Source organism: Leptonychotes weddellii, chromosome 8 (assembly GCF_054177405.1).
Source record: "Leptonychotes weddellii isolate Sample4059 chromosome 8, ASM5417740v2, whole genome shotgun sequence".
Classification (NCBI taxonomy): Eukaryota; Metazoa; Chordata; class Mammalia; order Carnivora; family Phocidae; genus Leptonychotes; species Leptonychotes weddellii.
Window position 1 is genome coordinate 61,671,674 of NC_138376.1, and position 19,849 is coordinate 61,691,522.

At 37.4% G+C, this 19,849-nt stretch overlaps 1 protein-coding gene across 1 annotated transcript in view; it reads left to right on the forward strand.

Annotated features, from left to right (window-relative positions):
• DOP1A (DOP1 leucine zipper like protein A) overlaps positions 1-19,849 on the forward strand; it is a 97,369-nt gene that overhangs the window by 66,854 nt on the left and 10,666 nt on the right. Inside the window, exons 14-27 of the mRNA XM_081829358.1 lie at positions 467-796; positions 2,417-4,406; positions 5,432-5,543; positions 5,647-5,829; positions 7,343-7,468; positions 10,753-10,887; positions 12,800-12,855; positions 13,999-14,103; positions 16,584-16,650; positions 16,813-16,957; positions 17,126-17,205; positions 18,055-18,164; positions 18,420-18,569; positions 18,711-18,772. Of these exons, the coding sequence (XP_081685484.1) occupies positions 467-796; positions 2,417-4,406; positions 5,432-5,543; positions 5,647-5,829; positions 7,343-7,468; positions 10,753-10,887; positions 12,800-12,855; positions 13,999-14,103; positions 16,584-16,650; positions 16,813-16,957; positions 17,126-17,205; positions 18,055-18,164; positions 18,420-18,569; positions 18,711-18,772 (3,651 nt within the window). The remainder of the gene's footprint in view (positions 1-466; positions 797-2,416; positions 4,407-5,431; positions 5,544-5,646; positions 5,830-7,342; positions 7,469-10,752; positions 10,888-12,799; positions 12,856-13,998; positions 14,104-16,583; positions 16,651-16,812; positions 16,958-17,125; positions 17,206-18,054; positions 18,165-18,419; positions 18,570-18,710; positions 18,773-19,849) is intronic.

Below are 19,849 nucleotides of genomic sequence, written 5' to 3' on the forward strand. Positions count from 1 at the left end.
ACTACTTTTAAAAAAGTTAATTCAAGGGGCGCCTGGGTGGCTCAGTTGGTTAAGCGACTGCCTTCGGCTCAGGTCATGATCCTGGAGTCCCGGGATCGAGTCCCGCATCGGGCTCCCTGCTCGGCGGGGGGTCTGCTTCTCCCTCTGACCCTCCTCCCTCTCATGCTCTCTGTCTCTCATTCTCTCTCTCGCAAATAAATAAATAAAATCTTTAAAAAAAAAAAAGTTAATTCAAGGGGCGCCTGGGTGGCTCAGTCGTTAAGCGTCTGCCTTCGGCTCAGGTCATGATCCCAGGGTCCTGGGATCGAGCCCCGCATCGGGCTCCCTGCTCAGAGGGGAGTCTCTTTCTCCCTCTCCCTCTGCTGTTCCCCCTGCTTGTGCTCTCTCTCTCTCAAATAAATAAAATCTTTAAAAAAAAAAAAAAGTTAATTCAAAATAATAACACTTATAATAATATTGATTTAAGAAAAACTAAAGTGTTACAATTCAAGTAGGTGTTTTGTTCTTTTTTTTTTAATTATCGGTGTTTATTGTAGGTCACTGTTCATCATGTTAGATAGCCTTAACAGCCTCGATGGTTCTACCAGCTCAGTGGGACAAGCCTGGCTGAACCAAGTGCTACAAAGACATGATATTGCAAGAGTTTTGGAACCATTGCTATTGCTCCTGCTTCATCCTAAAACTCAGAGGGTTTCGGTGCAGCGTGTACAAGCAGAACGCTATTGGAATAAGGCTCCCTATTATCCTGGAGAAGAGAGTGACAAGCATTTCATGCAGAATTTTGCCTGCAGCAGTGGTGAATATCACATGGAAGTAGAACAACTTTATTTAGAATTAAGTTATGAAAATAAAGTGAGAGGTGAACACGGCGGTGATTGGCGACAGTGAGGTGTTCTGCATGGGGTTCCCCCGCCCCACCGCATGCCATGGCGGTGCTCATGTGGGACGTGTCAGAATGTCCTTCATCAGTGAGCACCTTAGAGGACTTGGATCTCTCTTATCAGTTGACTCTTTCAAGGGAGGAGTCAACACAGGTCTGGGCAAAGACAGTCTTCCAATTTTGATGAAAATGCCTTTAGAGTGTAATTAGCAATTTTGGTCCTGCAAGGCTGTGGAGCTACTTCACTGGGAATGTGTAATAAGTTTGTAGTGCACATTTAGCTTTCATAAGTCATTTTCTTCCTCTGTGAAATGGGGATCGTAGCATCCACCTTTCCAGGCTTCACTGTGAACATCAGATGTCGTCCTGTTTGTGTCATGTTTATTGCAGACTGGCATATCCTAAGTGTTTGTTAAATATTCACTATTATTCCTTGAAGTCCACACTTTACAAACTGTCGAGTGATGCCATCTGTAATACAGTGATAATGGCCCCATAGATTAGATTAGTTTATTACACTTCAGAGACAAAAGATGCTTACATATCTCATTTGTATCTTCACAAATAACCCTGAGCAGGGAGCTGCTGCTGAGCGGGCTGTGGCTTTCTCACAGTCCCATGGCTGCTGAGCGATGAAGCTGCGACCGAGCCGGTGTGCTCCTACTTCATCTTTAGTGTGTCTCTACAGAGCCTTCTTTCCTTTCCACCGCTTCCCCTGAGTGTTCTCAGAGCATGCCCTACCCTGCTTATCGCCCCAACTTTGTGTTAGCATTTTACCCGCTGCAGTTCCTGCCTGTCTGCTGAATTCTCACCTTGTCTTGAGATCAGTCTCCTTACCTGTAGGGTCACCATGCTTTCCCTGAGTTTCATAACATTTGCTTGGTACTATTCATATGGAACTAAGCCTTCTGCTCTTTCTAAAAAGAATGCCCGTCAGCCTGGTATGCCCCTCAAAAAGTATAGAAATGGATGAGTGTGTTTGTGATCCCCTACTGAGTTCAAACTCTATAGAGAGCAATGATGTCTTTTCCTTCTCTCACCGCCATTGTCTCCAGGTTCAGGGCCTTACTCATATTAGATAATTCATAAATGTTGAATTTTATTGAAATCAAGGAACTACATATATGTATATATATATACCTACTCCCAAACTACTTGAATTCTTAGAAATAGCATAGCTAAAGGGAAGTATCACACAGGGAGGAAAAGAACTAAAATTTTGAACTGCGGTAAAAAAGATACCTTATTTGGGGATAAGGGCAAATTTTTACATTGTATCTGTTTTAAATGTGTTGTTCTGTTCAATTCAATTAATAGGCTTTCTCTTGTTGAATTGTCTTTACTAAATTCTAGTTAATAGTCATCTACATAATTTTCTAACTTAAAGGGTCTGAAATAGTAATAAATTAAAATATAATTTTAGGAAAGTATAAGTTGGTGATGAAGCTAATGATTAAAAATCTTGAATTCGGTCTACCATTTCAGTTATTTTAATATGTCTTCTATTTTTCCTTTGCTATTTTCCTCATATGCCAGTAAGCCAAGTACAACTCATTGCATCTAAAGGGAATGGTGAAAAGCCGCTTACCATGGATGAAATAGAGAATTTTAGTCTCACTGTTAATCCACTGAGCGACAGACTTTCCCTTCTAAGTACCAGCAGTGAGACAATTCCAATGGTTGTATCTGATTTTGATCTTCCAGACCAACAGATAGAAGTACTTCAGAGTTCTGACTCTGGATGTTCACAGTCCTCTGCTGGGGACAATTTGAGTTATGAAGTCGATCCTGAAAATGTGAATGTCCAAGAAGATTCCCAAATGCCAAATGCGAGCTCCCCGGATGATGACGTTCAGCAGGTAGTGTTTGACCTGATATGTAAAGTTGTAAGTGGCCTCGAAGCAGAATCTGCATCACTTACATCTCAGTTAGAAATTGAAGCTATGCCCCCAAAGCACAGGGACGTAGGCCCAGGCGAAGAGACACTCCAAACTGACGATCAGTCCGCTCCGCAGAGCCAGAGTGCTGTGCTGAGTAACGACAGTTCCCACTTTCTGTCTGTGTCTGCGGAGGGAGGCCATGAGTGCGTGGCAAATGGAATCTCCAGAAATAGTTCCTCACCTTGTATTTCAGGAACCACACAGACTCTCCAGGACTCTAATGTTGCTTCCGTAGAAACCAAATCTAGACAGAGGAGTCACAGTAGCATTCAGTTCAGCTTCAAAGAAAAATTATCAGAAAAAGTCTCCGAGAAAGAAACCATCGTTAAGGAGTCTGGTAAACAACCAGGAGCAAAACCTAAAGTAAAACTTGCCAGAAAAAAGGATGATGACAAGAAAAAAACTTCAAATGAAAAACTCAAACAAACCAGTGTGTTCTTCAGCGATGGCCTGGATTTAGAGAACTGGTACAGCTGTGGAGAGGGAGAAATTTCTGAAATTGAGAGTGATATGGGTTCTCCCGGATCACGGAAATCTCCCAGTTTCAACATCCATCCGCTCTATCAGCATGTGCTTCTGTATCTCCAGTTGTATGATTCATCGAGGACTCTCTATGCTTTTTCTGCCATCAAAGCCATCTTAAAAACTAATCCTATTACTTTTGTAAATGCCATTTCAACCACTAGTGTAAATAATGCATATACCCCGCAGTTGTCTCTGCTTCAGAATCTCTTGGCCAGACACCGGATTTCTGTTATGGGCAAAGACTTTTACAGTCACATTCCAGTGGACTCAAATCATAACTTCCGGAGTTCTATGTACATAGAAATCCTTATTTCCCTCTGCTTGTATTACATGCGTAGCCACTACCCAACTCACGTCAAGGTCACTGCACAGGACTTAATAGGCAATCGAAACATGCAGATGCTGAGCATCGAAATTTTGACGCTTCTCTTTACTGAGCTGGCAAAAGTAATAGAAAGCTCAGCAAAGGGTTTCCCGAGTTTTATCTCTGATATGTTATCTAAGTGCAAAGTTCAGAAGGTGATTCTTCACTGCTTGCTGTCCTCTATCTTCAGCGCACAGAAATGGCATGGCGAGAAGGTGACAGGCAAGAACGTGGTCGCCGTCGAAGAGGGGTTCTCAGAAGACAGCCTTATCAATTTCTCGGAGGATGAATTTGACAGCGGCAGCACACTCCAGTCACAACTTCTTAAAGTGCTTCAGAGGCTCATTGTTCTGGAACACCGGGTAATGACTATCCCCGAAGAGAGCGAAACGGGTTTTGATTTTGTCGTCTCGGACCTGGAACACATCAATCCCCACCAGCCCATGACTTCTCTTCAGTATCTGCATGCTCAGCCGATCACGTGCCAAGGCATGTTCCTTTGTGCAGTGATACGAGCTTTGCACCAACACTGTGCTTGTAAGATGCACCCGCAGTGGATTGCTTTAATCACGTCTACTCTGCCTTACATGGGAAAAGTGCTACAGAGGGTGGTTGTTTCTGTGACGCTGCAGCTTTGCCGAAATTTAGATAATCTAATCCAGCAGTACAAATACGAAACAGGATTATCCGATAGTAGGTAAGGTTGATTTTTAACTCTATCGTTGACATCTTTCACATCATGACACAGAATTGTCCACAAAGTCACTTACCGTTTGAGTAAATAAATTAGTGGTTATCAGTAGGTTACAGAAAGTATGTTATTTTCACAAAGAACAAAATTCAGCTTGAGAAAGAGTATCGATAAAAGAATGCAAGAATGGCGGAGAGGAGTATTTAAACAGACCTTTTTTTATTCTAAGGGTTGTAATTAATTTTGATGTTCTTGACTGAGCTGGCAAAAGTAATGCAAAGCCCAGCAAAGGGTTTCCCTAGTTTTATCTGATAAGTTATCTAAGTGGAAATTAATGTCACACTAAAATTAATTTTAAGGGGCGCCTGAGTGGCTCAGTGGGTTAAGCATCTGCCTTCGGTTCAGGTCATGATCCCAGGGTCCTGGGATCAAGCCTCTCATCGGGCTCCTTGCTCAGCGGGGAGTCTGCTTCTCCCTCTCCCTCTGCCTGCCACTCCCCCTGCCTGTGCTCTCTCTCTCTCTCTCAAACAAATTTTTTAAGAAATTAATTTTAAATTAAAAATAATTGTTTTCCCATCTGATTTTATTTCTTGTTTCCGATTTTCATGTTTAGTGGTGAATTCCATCTGTATCCCCATGTTCAGTTAGTCTGTCAGAAATTAGCCAGATGTTTAATAGATTAGTGTCTGGTTTATCTCCTGTATAACCTTAGCTACTACGTGTAAAGTATGAGGGAACTGCCTGTATCATTTAATATTGATATGCCTGCTTTTACATAGTTACTAGAAATTTACTGGCTATATTTGTTTATTTTGTATTGAGTTCTTTAGCCAAAAAGAACTCTAGTACAACTCAGTTATTTTAGAGATTAGGATATAAAAGCTTCTAAATATATGCTCTTAGTCATTTATTCCTGTACTATTTATTGAGCACCTACTATGTGCCTAGCACCTGCTGGACATTTACTATTGATAAAAACATGAACTTTTCTTTCACAGAACTTGTGTTCAAATGAATACATTTTATTTCAGGCCTCTGTGGATGGCATCAATCATTCCACCAGATATGATTCTTACTCTTTTAGAAGGGATCACAGCCATTATCCATTACTGTTTGTTGGATCCTACTACTCAGTATCACCAAGTAAGACTGCATGAATATTTGGCTAGTTTGAAAAGAATGAGGTCCAATAAGTACCCATTTGTAAACCTCAGTAAATGATACGTGTTTTTCCCCCCGATTTAAGCTTTTGGTCAACGTAGACCAAAAACACTTGTTTGAAGCCCGCAGTGGAATCCTCTCGATCCTTCATATGATCATGTCCTCTGTGACATTGCTTTGGAGCATCCTGCATCAGGCTGATTCTTCAGAAAAGATCACTGTTGCTGCCTCTGCATCTGTTACCACCATTAATCTTGGAGCCACAAAGGTTAGACAATTCACACTTCCTCTGTGGAGCTCAGAAGTTGATTCAGGGACTTTCCTAAAGACTGTATTCAGAATTTGTGAATAATTTGAGTAGTATTTTTGACACTGCATGAATTGAGTAATTAATTCCCAAATAATTTTAACTGTTTCATTGAGAAATGACATATCACAGAATTCACCCATTTTAAGTATATACAGTACAATGATTTTTTTCTCCTACTACATTTCCAGAGTTGTGAAACTGTCACCACAATCATTGAACGTGTCCATCACCACAAAAAGATTCCTGGTGCCCAATTTGCAGTCACTCCTTGTTCCCCTCACTAACTCCAATAAACCACTAATCTGTTTTCTCTACATATACATTTCTTTTTCTGGACCTTTTTAATAAATGGAGTCATGTGTTACTTGGTCTTTTGTATATGGCTTCTTTCATGTGACATAATGTTTTTGAGTTTCATTCATGCATATTATAATTTTATTCCTTTTCTTTAGGACATCTTAAGTTGACATTTTAATATGCAGAACTCTCCTAGAAAATAGTTTAGCAATATGCACAGAGAGCTTTAAAAGTTTTGTAGTCTATGACCTAGTAATCTACTTTAGTAATGAATTCTAAGGTAATCAAAATTATGCAGAGATACATACATATCATTATAGACTTATGTAGTGGCAAGAAAGAGAGATCCTAAACAGCAAATATGGAAATGGTTAAATAAATTACACTTTTAATGTTACATTACATAGCTACTAATAATTGTGGTTTTAAAGAAATCTTAGTGGATAGAAAATGTGTAAAACTTCAGTGAAACAAGGACATTACGTAATTGAACAAATCTTGTATCTATAATTCTATAAAAAATATGCAGAAAAAGAAATTAATGTTAATAGTGATTATCTCAGCATAATATGATTAATGGTTGAGTGTCTAAATTTTTTTGTTACACTCTGGCATTTTCCAAATTTTCTACTTTATACTTAGAGGAAAATTCTATTTGAAAGCATGTTATACAATGTCAAGTTGTTGAATTGATATCCCTCAGTTACCTAATCTTACTCTTAGACCTGACTCCCTAGATCGGGGAGTAATGGGAGCACAATTGAAATTAGGGGAAGAGGAAGGGTGGAAACTATTTTAAAATTTTACTTAAGTACTTACGTTTAGATTAAACTATGCTTTTCCGTTGTATAATTTCACTTAAATATAAAACACTCCCTTTCTTTTTAAAGGAATCTACTAATTGGATTTCATATGTAGTGTTTTCCTATTATGTCATATAGACTCCTGCATTTGGCTGACTGGCAGTTGTCATTTTATAGGGTTTTTTTTTTTTCTTTCCCAGTTAAAATAACCATGATTGCCTCCTTTAACACTATTAAAGTGTCCTCTACTGTTACTTGGGTGGCAAAACATGAAAGCACTATATAGTATTTAAAAAAAAAAAAAAAGCTAAAAGTGCAGTCTATTAATGTTCCATAATTTTTAATTCACTTGTTTATTTAAATTGTTTTAGAACTTGAGACAGCAGATTCTTGAATTATTGGGCCCCATTTCAATGAATCATGGTGTTCACTTTATGGCTGCTATTGCGTTTGTATGGAATGAAAGAAGACAGAACAAAACCACCACCCGGACCAAGGTACATGTTTAACTGTTTGGTACTTCTGTCGTGTCGTTTGAGAAGCAGTGAGTATATGTGAATTTTCAATTCCCCGTTAGTTGCAGTGGGCCTGGGGTGGGATGGGGAATAGAAAAGCAGTAGTTTTTCTACAGGTATAATGATGTATTTACTGCTCAAATGTCTTAAATAAGTATAAAAAGCATCATTTTATGGAAAAAAAGAAATTCGTATATTAACTCTATTTGAAATAGAAAAGTTAACATAGTACAGGGTATTTTTTTAAATGTTAGTCATTCAGGGTATGGAGAGTTTTCATCTTGACCAGATTTTCATTAAGACATGATAGCTTAAATAGTTTCTAAATGTAATCCATATATTGACTTAACTGGATTATATATGTGAAATTTTTGCAGCTTTGTGAGTTCGAAAGCTCAAAAATGTTCTATATTGGAAATAGTGACTCATAAGAATATTAAGGCTATTAAATAATTAACATTCACAGAAGATACATGATTTATCTAGTTAAAGGTTTCTGATCTGTTATTTTTGTGTTGATTTCACATTACATATAAGTTGAAGTTTCAAAAGGAATAAAAATAAATATGACATTTTTTACATGGTAGGATTCAGTAACAGATACTACATTAGACAGAAGTAAAATCCTTAAGTATTTAAAATCAGTCAAGGACCTGTGGTTTGTTATTAACAAGGCATAATGAACACATGCATTTTTCTGTGCTCTTTCAAAATTGAGAATAAAAGGATTTAAAAATGCATAAACCTACAACGACAAAAAATTGAGAGAGTTGACCACAGAAAAATAAGAAGTGTCAGCAGAATTTTACGAGAAGAAAAAAAACACATGTCTGTGTGGTAACTGATTTAATAGAGAAAATTGATAACTAAACTGCCGCAAGAAAGGAAGCAGTTTCCACTGTAAAACTATAGATGGACTCTGGAATTTGAAGTGTCAGGTACCTCTAAAGGCACAGGGTTGGGATGCGGCTGAAATCTGGAGGATTGATTGAAAATTTATATAAGGAGCAGCGGGACAACTTCTAGATCCTTTTTCCCCAGCTCAAGCAACTACCCGCTCTTAATTAGCATTAAGCACCCAAGCAGGAGATTGGAGTCAAGTTTGCTCTGTAAAGAGCTGGTCAAGAAAGGCTCTGAACCCAAGGGCACAAGATTCACACAGGTACACATTAGACTTCATGGTGAAAACAGGAGCATTTGCAAAAAGTTTATATACTGAAAACTGGGCACTAGCCTCACCCCAGTAGGTAGCAGGAAGCAGTATGGCCCTTAGGTAGGAATTTTGAGGATTCCTTCTGGGAAGATGACCTGACCAAGAAAAAAGACATAGCTACTAAAGTTTTTGAGGCTACTAACAAAACACTAGGCTGCAGTCACCACACAGGGAGGCCTCCCTGCCCACTGGTCTTGCACACAAATGCTTGACTTATCACTTTTTAATTTCTTTTTCAAAAGCAATAATAGCAGAGTTGTTACGAGCACAGACTTTGAAACCAAACTCTTACTTTACTAACTGTATGACCCTGAGGTAGAAATACTACTTCATGAGGTTGTGAGAATTGGAAGAATATAGATATGTGGCACTTAGAGCAATGCCTGGCACTTAATAAGCACTCTGTAAATATTAGTCGTATTATTATTCCTGACATTTAAATATGAATAAAGAGCCAAGGATTACCAGCCACATGAAGAAAGCCTCTACTATTGATAGACAGTGACCAAAACAACTAGATAAAGTCAAAAGAATCAGTGCAGGTAACAGAATAACATGTAAGTAATAATAGTGATGCCCTTGCAAGAGGTGAAGCTATATTGCATCCATGATATAAGAAGATTCTAAGAAAGACCTTTGCAAAAATTAAAATTTTTCTTGGATATAAATTTTTTTTATAGCAGAAACGAAACAAAATCAGTACAAGTGTTGGAAGAGAAGGTGGATAAATACCAGAAATAAAATATAAACTTAGAGATATGGGAAGTAGGGGAAAGGAGATCAGAAAATTAGGAGAGTGATACTGGAGGGTCAGTATCTTTTTTGCAGAAAGAACAGAAGAAATGAAGGGAAAAAATATTAACGAAATGGTACAAGAGAATTCTCCAGAAATGAAGGAAATGAGTTTCCACAGACACTATGAAAAGAGATTTACACAAAGATCAGCATGCAGTTTCAGAACACTGGAGATCAAAGATCTGAAAATCTTAAGAGAAAATACTGTTCCTATTCAGTGGAATCATGATAAGACTTATCAAGAGCAGCGCTGGAAATTGTGATGGGAAAATTAATTTCAACCTATAATGCCTTATCCTGTCAAACTGTCACTCAAGGCATTTTGAACCATGCAGTATCTATTTTTTATAAAGGTATTACCATCAATTCACCCTTTCTCGGCTACTGGAAGATGCATCTCCATTAGAGGAGGCATAAACCAAGAAGGAAGAAGACACGGGATCCAAGAATGAGGGGTTTGGACACAGAAGACAAGGAAAGGGAATTTCTAGACTGATGGTCACAGAAAAGATATCAAGATGTTACTTTGTAGCAAGCCTAGGGAGTACCAACCCAGGGTGGAGCATAAAGACCTCTAACAGATGTCTCAAGGAAAAAAAAAAAAAAACAGGAGGAAAAGGGTAGAAGATTAATTACCTAATATATTCGAATATGTAATAAGAGGTTTACAGTTGTTGGAGTAATTTGGGGATGAATTTATGATAGAGATGGAGAAAACCAAACAAAAATAAAGCAGTTTATTAACTCTAGGAAAAAGAAAAAGTAAAAGAAATGGAATGACAGTATAATACACAGTACAACCGTAAATAGTTAATGAATATTAGATATTGATTTAAGTAAAATTATGACATAACTATGTTGGGAGGTAGGGAGAGAAGTGTAGGGGAGCTAAATTTTTGTCTTCTGGTGTAGGAAGTCAGTAGGAAATTGAAAAAAAAAATCATGAAATGGGGGAAAAAAGCTGTGTATCACTCAAATAATAGAAAAGAGCTAAGAGTTGAGCAGGGTTGCTTTGGGAATGTGAGATATAGGATAGGACACTGCTATCTTTTCTTGTAAGGCTTATTGTCCTATTTGATTTTTTGAAATGATGTATATACATTGTATTGATAAAAATATATTTTTTTACCTAATCAAGAGACTTGCAAAGTCCTTTATATTAAAAAGAGCCCATGAGATATTCTCTTAATTCTGTGACTTCTCTTAAAAGACTTATGTACCCACCTACATACAGAGACACAATGATGTGTTTATCCAGGTCATTCCTGCAGCGAGTGAAGAACAGCTTCTACTAGTAGAACTGGTTCGCTCCATCAGTGTCATGAGAGCAGAAACCGTTATGCAGACCGTGAAAGAAGTTTTAAAGCAGCCCCCAGCCATAGCCAAGGACAAGGTAAGAAGAGCTTTTCTTTGCATTTATCGACAATTCTGTTTCAAAAATGATGCTGGGAGGTAAGATATTTTTTTGTACAGCATTGTCCTTTTACAGATTGCAGAGAGGAAGGCATGTTGGCCTCACACTACCGTAATCAAAACATTTATCAGTATCTGCAGTGACTGCTATTGTGATCATTCCCATAGCCGGTGAAGAGCCATTCACTGCTTAGATCTCTTATGTGAATGTCTAAGGCTGTTCAGACTTGTATGACCGAATTCTTAGGGGAGGTTTTTCTGGTCATTTAAAGGAAGAACACACAAGCCAGAGCCCAAGGTCGGCTGATCTCAGTTGTTGCCTTATTATTATTATTATTATTATTATTTTACAGCTTCTTTATTGCTTTCTCTCTGGAATGAATGTCCAACATTTTGCTGTAACCTTAGTTCTAGTCAATGTCATTTCTTGACCATGTACACACCCGTGCTTTGCAAGGGCTACAGAAAATGAATAATAATATAGTAATAATAATACAATACAGTAATAATAATACATTACTCACAGCACATTGTCTCTAATTAGGCAGATATAAAAGTCTGCAAATGAGTAAAATTATGGACTTCTCTACTTTCTTCTGTTCTTTGTTCCAGCAATACTAAGAGGTCATATTTTCTGAGAAAATAAACAGAATTGTTACACATATCTGAAAATGTTTATTTTTTAAAATTTTATCTTTTTCTTGAGTTGCCAATGGGAAGAGTATACTTGCATGTGTGAATAGCTAATATCCATGTTAACTTCTAACATGCTAACTATTCTAACATCACCCCTGCGGCATTTGCGATAGGATTTTAAATTTGCATGTGAAAGCTCAATTCAGCATAATATTTTGAGCATCTGCTTGTGCCAGACATTGGACTAGGCATGAAGGATATGAAAACGAGCAGATTCCACCACCACACCTTCCAACGGCTGCCTCCTTGCTCTGAGTCTAAATTCTGAATCCATTAGATACTGGATTTTTCTTTGTGATAAAGGGGAACCTTCAGGGGAATAGTTGGTACTAAAAAGGAACAAATCGGTAAATGTCAGTGGACATCAGTATCATTTTCTTGCCTGTTACTAATTTTTTTTATTTTATTTTATTATGTTAATCACCATACATTACATCATTAGTTTTTGATGTAGTGTTCCATGATTCATTGCTTGCGTGTAACACCCAGTGCTCCATGCAGAACGTGCCCTCTTTAATACCCATCACCGGGCTAGCCCATCCCCCCACCCCCTCCCCTCTAGAACCCTCAGATTGTTTCTCAGAGTCCAGTCTCTCATGGTTCGTCTCCCCTCTTTTACTACCAGTTTCTGCTAACTTAGTGTAGTGCCGAGTATAACATATAATAAAAAAGAAAACACTTGTCGTTAGAAATTAGCACACTCAGCACTATTTCTAGTTAAAGACTACATTAGGAGGCTATTAGGAGTTGGTCTCAGATTTGAACAAACTACACTAAGTTAGCAGAAACTTGTAGTAAAATAGATTTAAATTCTAATTTTGTAAAAATTTTCAACCCAATTCTGCTAGCACCACCCAAGTGTAATATAAGCTGATTAAAACTGATGTTGATGCTTACAGAGTAAATGGATCATTTAAAAATAATGACTGGAGCATCAACTTTTGATGTGTGGTGGGGGAGGTTTGAGAATCTTTTGATTTCTTCTGTCCATTTTCAACTTTTTAAACAGATCTTGGGTTAAGTTTTTTTCTACTAAATGAGTTCGCATGGCTTTATTTTTTATGACAAACTAGTGTTTTTGTTTTCTTTTAATGTTTTATATTAAAAATTGGCAGTAAAGTACAGAGTAGTTGCAACAATAAAAAAGCTAAAGCAGCGTTTTTCTTCAATGTAAAATTGATTTCTTTTGTTTATAGAAACATCTTTCTTTGGAAGTCTGCATGCTTCAGTTTTTCTATGCTTATATTCAAAGGTAAGATAACTGATATAAATCTCTCCTTTCTGCATTAGTAATGTGTAAAAGTCAGGGAATAGAGGAGACAAGCACCTGAATCCTTTCAAGAAGTTGCTAATTTTTCCTTTTAAAACTAAAAGAACAAATGCTAGCAACATTGTCTATGGATATATTTATACAAGTCAATGGGTATGTTAATGAGCCAGCCAGGCAGATCCTGCAAACCTAAAGACCTAAGTGTATTAGAGATTCTATGGCTACTGAAACAATGAATTGTAAGAAAATCATTTAAGTATAAATGAAATGCTGAATCCAACTCTTGAAACCATGCCTGTTGCCACTGAATCCATTATTACTTTAATATGGGTGAACATGTGGTAATCTAATCTGACTTTTTTTTAACGTTAGGAATGATGATAAAATATCTTCTTGTTCTGGTATTCCAGTTTTGTGTTCCCCTGAACAGAAGTCAGTTGAGTTTTGATAAACTTCTTACTGAAGACCTCAATCTTAATCCTCCCTTATAAGGCAGTTCCATATTAATCACCAAACTTGGCATCAATTTGTGATCTATGACTAACATTTATAAAGTTAGGTTAGGTAGTATATTTAAACTGATTGTGATTTAGAGCAAGGACTACCTAACGTCTGAACTTAGATACATAGAGGTGTTATGGTTAAGGCCAGACTGAAACAGAGATAATCTTAATTTCTCTAGATGTGAGACCACTTCGTTCAGGACAGATTGGTAACTCTCCCTTCGATGAGATAAAGACTCATAGGTGAAGGAAAAAGAGCTAATATAAATGGAGAGGATAGGACCGAGAGCAAGTGACTATGTCAGTAATTAAACTGAGACTTACTGCAATTGTATTTTACTTCTGAGAGTCCATGTAATTAAAACTGGGATTTCTCTAGCAAAATTTCTGTACTAATAAGTCACACTGTATATTTTAAATGTGTTGGGTTTTTTTTATATATATAATATTAATAGAAAACATAAGGCTTTTAGGAATTTTGTCCTATCATATTCTATACAAATTTAGGGAATGTTTCAGAGAAACTAGTAGGAAAATGTGTTAAAGGCTGTGGGAAAATATAAAGAAAACTAAAGTTTGCTGTGCCTCTCTCTATATATACGCAACTATATTTATCTTGCAGAATTCCAGTGCCCAATTTAGTGGATAGCTGGGCATCACTGTTGATACTTCTGAAAGACTCTATACAACTGAGTCTTCCAGCCCCAGGGCAGTTTCTTATACTTGGGTAAGCAATTTCGCTTAAAAATATTATTTTGAAGAACAGAATAATGATCACTGTCCTAATTGCTGAATAACAGATGTTTTGGGTGACCACGCGATCACTGTCTTCTCATGGAATTCTCAAGGTATAGAACTAGGCATATGGTATGAGGCCTGAAAAAAAGGCAGGAGGCCGTAGGGAGGAAACAATGCATGTTTATACAAAATGTAAATGTACTAACATAAAACTTGTAATAGTAGTTACTTTCGGGATGAGTAGCATGGCTGATGGGGAACTTCATAGAGGAAAGTCATTTGAGTTCAGGGCCCTGAACATAAACAGGCTTTACCCCAGACCACCCCAATTAGAATCTGCTTTCTAGCAAGATCCCCAAGTGATTTGAGTGAGTATACACTAAAGTTTGAAAAGGACTGCTTAAGATATAAGGGGGGGGTGGGAATAGAGTAAACTTTTCCCCAGCCTTTTTACATTACCTCAGACAGTCCAATGAGGTCTTCAATGGCCAGCGACACTCAACATGTTCTCATATTGAATGGATATAAATTCAACCAAGTCCAAAGAACTTTGACCTTTTGGTTGACTTCTATAGTTCTGATGGGGATTTTGCATGTGTAGATGTGTGACTCTATATACAAAGACACAGCTTCGACCCTTATTTTCCTTATGGGAACTAGCAGTTCTGGTTTGGCAACCAATGGTCTAGAAAATTTTAAAGTGGAGAAGAAGGAAGGTGAGGATTCTTCAGTGAGATGGCCTCAAGTTTTCTGGTAAATGTGGGCATGTACTCACACTAGGAAGCAGAGAGGAGGTAGAGAAACCGTGGTGAGAGCTTGGTGAGAGCAGGTCAGGCTGAGGTAGCTGAGTAACACTGAGGTCCCAGCCCAGCCAAAGTGAGCCAAAGCCCCTGCCCAAGAATTTCAGGCATCATGATGATTCCCAGTCCCTCACACTATCTGTTTTGAAAATTATCTAAATCAAAAAGCTGAAGGAGTTTTAGATGTTGAAGATGTGATGAGAAAAGAACAGCCGACTCAATGTCTGCAATTCCTGGATCAAAAGTTAAGGTAACTGGTGTGTATGAGTTCTAGTGATTGAGAAGATAAATAGAAATCCTAGAAATCAAACAACGTACTCATGAAGATTTCTAATTCTTCTTTTCTAATCTCTAGTTCCAGCCCTCGTCCCTGTGACCTTGGGTACCTCCGTAAATCTCTCCAAGGCTATTTTCCTGTCTATCAAGCAAAAATAATGGCGCCTGCCCTACCTACCTAAGTTATTTTAAGGCTCAAAGAGGGACTATACGTACAGTTCTTTGAGTTATCAGCAAATAACCCTGCTGCCTAATTTCATTAGAAATTAAAGCTATTTATTGTCACCTGTAGCTTCCCCACAGGAGACTCTCCTCACCTGCTTTTTCTTCCTTTCTCATTTCTCAGAAAATAAGGATCTTACCTCCTTCTCAAGTGTATATACTCAGATTGTTTAAGTAAAAAGTTGGACATTTCAGTTAGACTAGAAACTTAATTCCCTTTTTAAATTTCTGGTTGTGTGTTTGTTTACTACCGACCATTCCACTGATGTTCTAAAAATTCTTAATTATAAAATAGAAATTGATATGAAGGTTGCTTTTCAAAATAACCTCACATGTTAGTTTGGAAATAATTATGCATATAATTTATCTTAATAAAAGATAAATGTCAGAGTAAATATCGAGTGGAATTTTAGCAAACAACAGAAGTTGAAATTTTTTTTCATTCATGAAGTATTTTTAATCTGTTACATACACACAGGATTAGAAGCCATTTCTGTTACAATTTAAAATTGCTGGGGTTTTTTTTTTTTTTTACTTTTTTGTTGATATATAAAACAAACAGAAAAATACACAAATAATTAGTACACTACCCCACAAGTTATTAGAGTGAACACATCAACTATATAATTCAAGTCTAAATTAAGAAATAAAACACCGTATGTCTCCTCAGTTCCCCTCCCAATTACTGTCCGAACCTTCTCCCCAAAGATAACCATTATTCTGGCCTCTAACACCACAGATAAATTTTGCCCTTTTTTTTGAACTCTAAGTATATGTAAATATTTTATTTTGTGTCTGCTTCTTTCACACAGCTTATGTTTATAAGATTCATCCGTGTAATTTCATGTAGCTATAATTTATTAAGTTTCATTGCTGTTCAGTATTTCACTGTATGATTATGCTACAAATTCTCTTCTGTTGCTGGACTTTGGGGTTCTTTCCAATTTGGTGTTTTTATGAATAAGCTGTCAGGAACATCCTTTACATGTGTTTTTGTGCATATGTTTATTCCTTTCAACAGAGTCACAGGATACTCATACATTCATTAAACACATAAAATAGAAGTTGAGGACACAAAGCCACTTGGTCACTGGGAGAAATCAGATTGCATCATTTCCTTTACACTGATATTTCCTGTCTTGTTTTGTTTTTTTCCCTTTGGCCCTTTTAGGGTTCTGAATGAGTTTATTATGAAAAACCCTAGTTTGGAAAATAAAAAAGACCAAAGAGACCTTCAGGTAAGGCATTCTGAATTGAGGGCCGTTGCCAAAACTCTGTGTCTCGGTGCCCTCAGCTCTAAAAAGATAAGGTTAAATAAGATCATCTCTGAAGTTATGAGCACGTGTGTGTGCGCACATGCACACATATACAGGGAGTGTTTTTTTTCCTTGTTTCTTTAGGACGTGACTCATAAAATAGTGGATGCAATTGGTGCCATTGCTGGTTCTTCTTTGGAACAGACAACATGGCTGCGACGAAATCTTGAAGTTAAGCCTTCTCCCAAAATAATGGTGGATGGAACCAATTTGGAATCTGATGTTGAAGGTATTGATTTCAAACATTGGGGTTCATATTTATAGGCACCTGTTTACTACGATCCTGGCAACTAGCACTGTAAGCACCATAAGATCATCCCTTTCTCATGTTAGCAGGTAGCTTTTTTTACGGGGAAAAGGTCTAACTGTACCTTGACCTGTCTTTTCTCTTATTTAGATATGTTATCACCTGCAATGGAAACTTCAAACATAACTCCTTCTGTATATAGTGTCCATGCATTGACATTACTTTCTGAGGTAAATATCAAGTTTTTTCACATGAACTTCGAAGTAAACAGTGTCACAATTCAGTATTAGCAGGTAATTCTGACAGAGGAGTTTTTAATTTGAAAAACCATTTTGTACTTCTAGAGATCACTATAAAGAATAAAGTTTTGACTTTGTATTCAGACTATTTAGTTTGTTAAATATTAGTGATAGCTTTAGATACTGCTTCCTTCCCCATGCACTGTTTTTTTAAGTATGATTTTTAAAAAGAAAAGTGCTTTTGTATCACAGTATGATCAGGAGGGTTAGAGGTGGTATAATGATGCTTAATGATGCTTGCCACACTGAAATATTTTACAGTTTACCAAATATTTTTAGATCTGTCCTCTGACATGCTGTTTTTTTTTATATCCTGTTATATAGCCTTGTAGGTCACTTTTGTTTCCCCTTTTCAGTTGTGGATACAAAGTCTCATAAAGATTAGAACAATATGACTAAGGCCAAAGAGCTATTAATTGATAGAGTTGGGACTTAAACAGCTCAGTTCATTTGATTAGTTTATTTCAAGCCCTCTTTTAACTGTCAGAGAAAGAATACTGAGTGTCTAGTCTTTAATTCACTGTTTACTCACTGTCACATTAGAAGGTTCTTGATCTCTTTCTATACTTCGCTATCTCAGTTGGAAATAGTAAAAATTTGCTCATACTCCTATATTTATAGTGGGCAAAAAACAGAGTGACAGAAATGGCTTAGTGACATCTGATTTTAGATTTTTATAATTTTAAGGTATTCTAGGTATTCGACTTACAGACTGAAACCCACCTCCAAATGCTGTCAGTTTTAGCTGCTAGATTATACTTCATTTCTTATGTTTTTTAGGTTTTGGCTCATCTTTTGGATATGGTTTTCTATAGTGATGAAAAGGAACGGGTTATTCCTTTACTTGTAAATATTATGCATTATGTTGTGCCCTACCTCCGAAATCACAGGTACTCTTATTAAAGTACTTTTCTTAATTCAGAGCCTATTAGAAACACATTGTGTTCCTTTATTGCCGTTTTTGGAATTACCACAAAATGACATTATTTTTGCTTTGAATTGTAATGATTTTTAAAGAAAAACATTATTTCTGTTATGGGTCTTCATTTCATATCATCGTTTTAGGTGAATGTGAACATAGATGAATCCCATGATTCAAGTTAGACCATATTGGTTAAAGTGGTTCTGGTTCTCCTTCCTCCTAGTGCGCATAATGCCCCTAGTTACCGGGCCTGTGTCCAGCTGCTTAGCAGTCTTAGCGGGTATCAGTACACACGGAGAGCTTGGAAAAAAGAAGCCTTTGACCTCTTTATGGATCCCAGTTTCTTTCAGATGGATGCCTCTTGTGTTAATCAGTAAGTCGTGGTCTTGCTTTCATTCAGTGTGATAATGCATCTCACTGAAACCAGTGACTGTCCTGCAAAGTAGAACACTGTGTTTTTAATGGTAACAGCAACAAAATCTTAATTACATATCGTAATCCTTGTTCCTTTCAGTTGGAGAGCAATTATGGACAATCTGATGACACATGATAAAACAACATTTAGAGATTTGATGAGTGAGTATTATGGGAAGCCTAAGCAGTGTATTTCCTGATCATGACCCATTCTTATTGTTTACCTTGTTCTTCTCTAGAAACTACTGAATTAGCTCTTTGTCAAGTTATACTTAATATCCTGTAGGGATGGAATGTTAAAATTGAAAGAGGATGGGACGCTTGGGTGGCTCAATCAGGTAAAGGGTCTGACTTTGGCTCAGGTCCTGATCCTGGGTGAGTCAGGCTCCCCACTCAGCGGGGAGTCTGCTTCTCCCTCGCCCTCTGCCCCTCCCCCTGCTCACGCTCTCTCGCTCGCTCACTTGCTCTCTCAAATAAATAAAGTCTTTTTAAAAAATGTAAGGAGGACAACAGGTGATAAATAATCAGTAGAACTGTTTGGTCATGTCTAATTTGTGTCTAAATTGTTCCCCCAGCACACAGCATAGCACTTGGCACATCGTGAGCACTCCATGAGAAATGATTAAATGAATGAAAGACTGACAAGTTGAGGGGGCAGGGAAGGGCTGACAGCTGGGTTCAGCCTGTCAGACAAGTCACTCTAAATGCTGGGGCTCTGTTTATCTCCTCTGAAGGAAGAAAAAGAAGGACCGAGAAGATCAGAATCACTCTCTACCCGCCTTCTACTCTGTCTTGATTGGTTTTATATAGTAGGGTTCCTATAGTATTTCATCTGAAAAAAGGGTTTTCTTGTTTTTTTTTAATTTTATTTATTTATTTTAAGTAATCTCTGCATCCAACATGGGGCTCGAACTCACCATCCTGAGATCAGGAGTCACAAGCTCTTCCGACTGAGCCAGCCAGGTGCCCTGGGGTTGTTTTTTGTTTTGTTTTTTTTAAGTATAAAGTTACTAAACTAATGACTAGCACTAAAGCAGGGTAAGTCTGATGATTTCGTGTAAGTTCTTGAACAAAAGCTGTAGTTTCCCATCTGGAAAAGGGGCAGCATATTCTCCGTCCTCTGATCATCACAGGGTTGTTTTAAGGTTCAAATTCATCTGTTCAACAAATATTTATTAAAAGACAAAAATGGGCCAGGCCATTATGCTAACCTTAATCAAATAAATAAGATTATTTCAG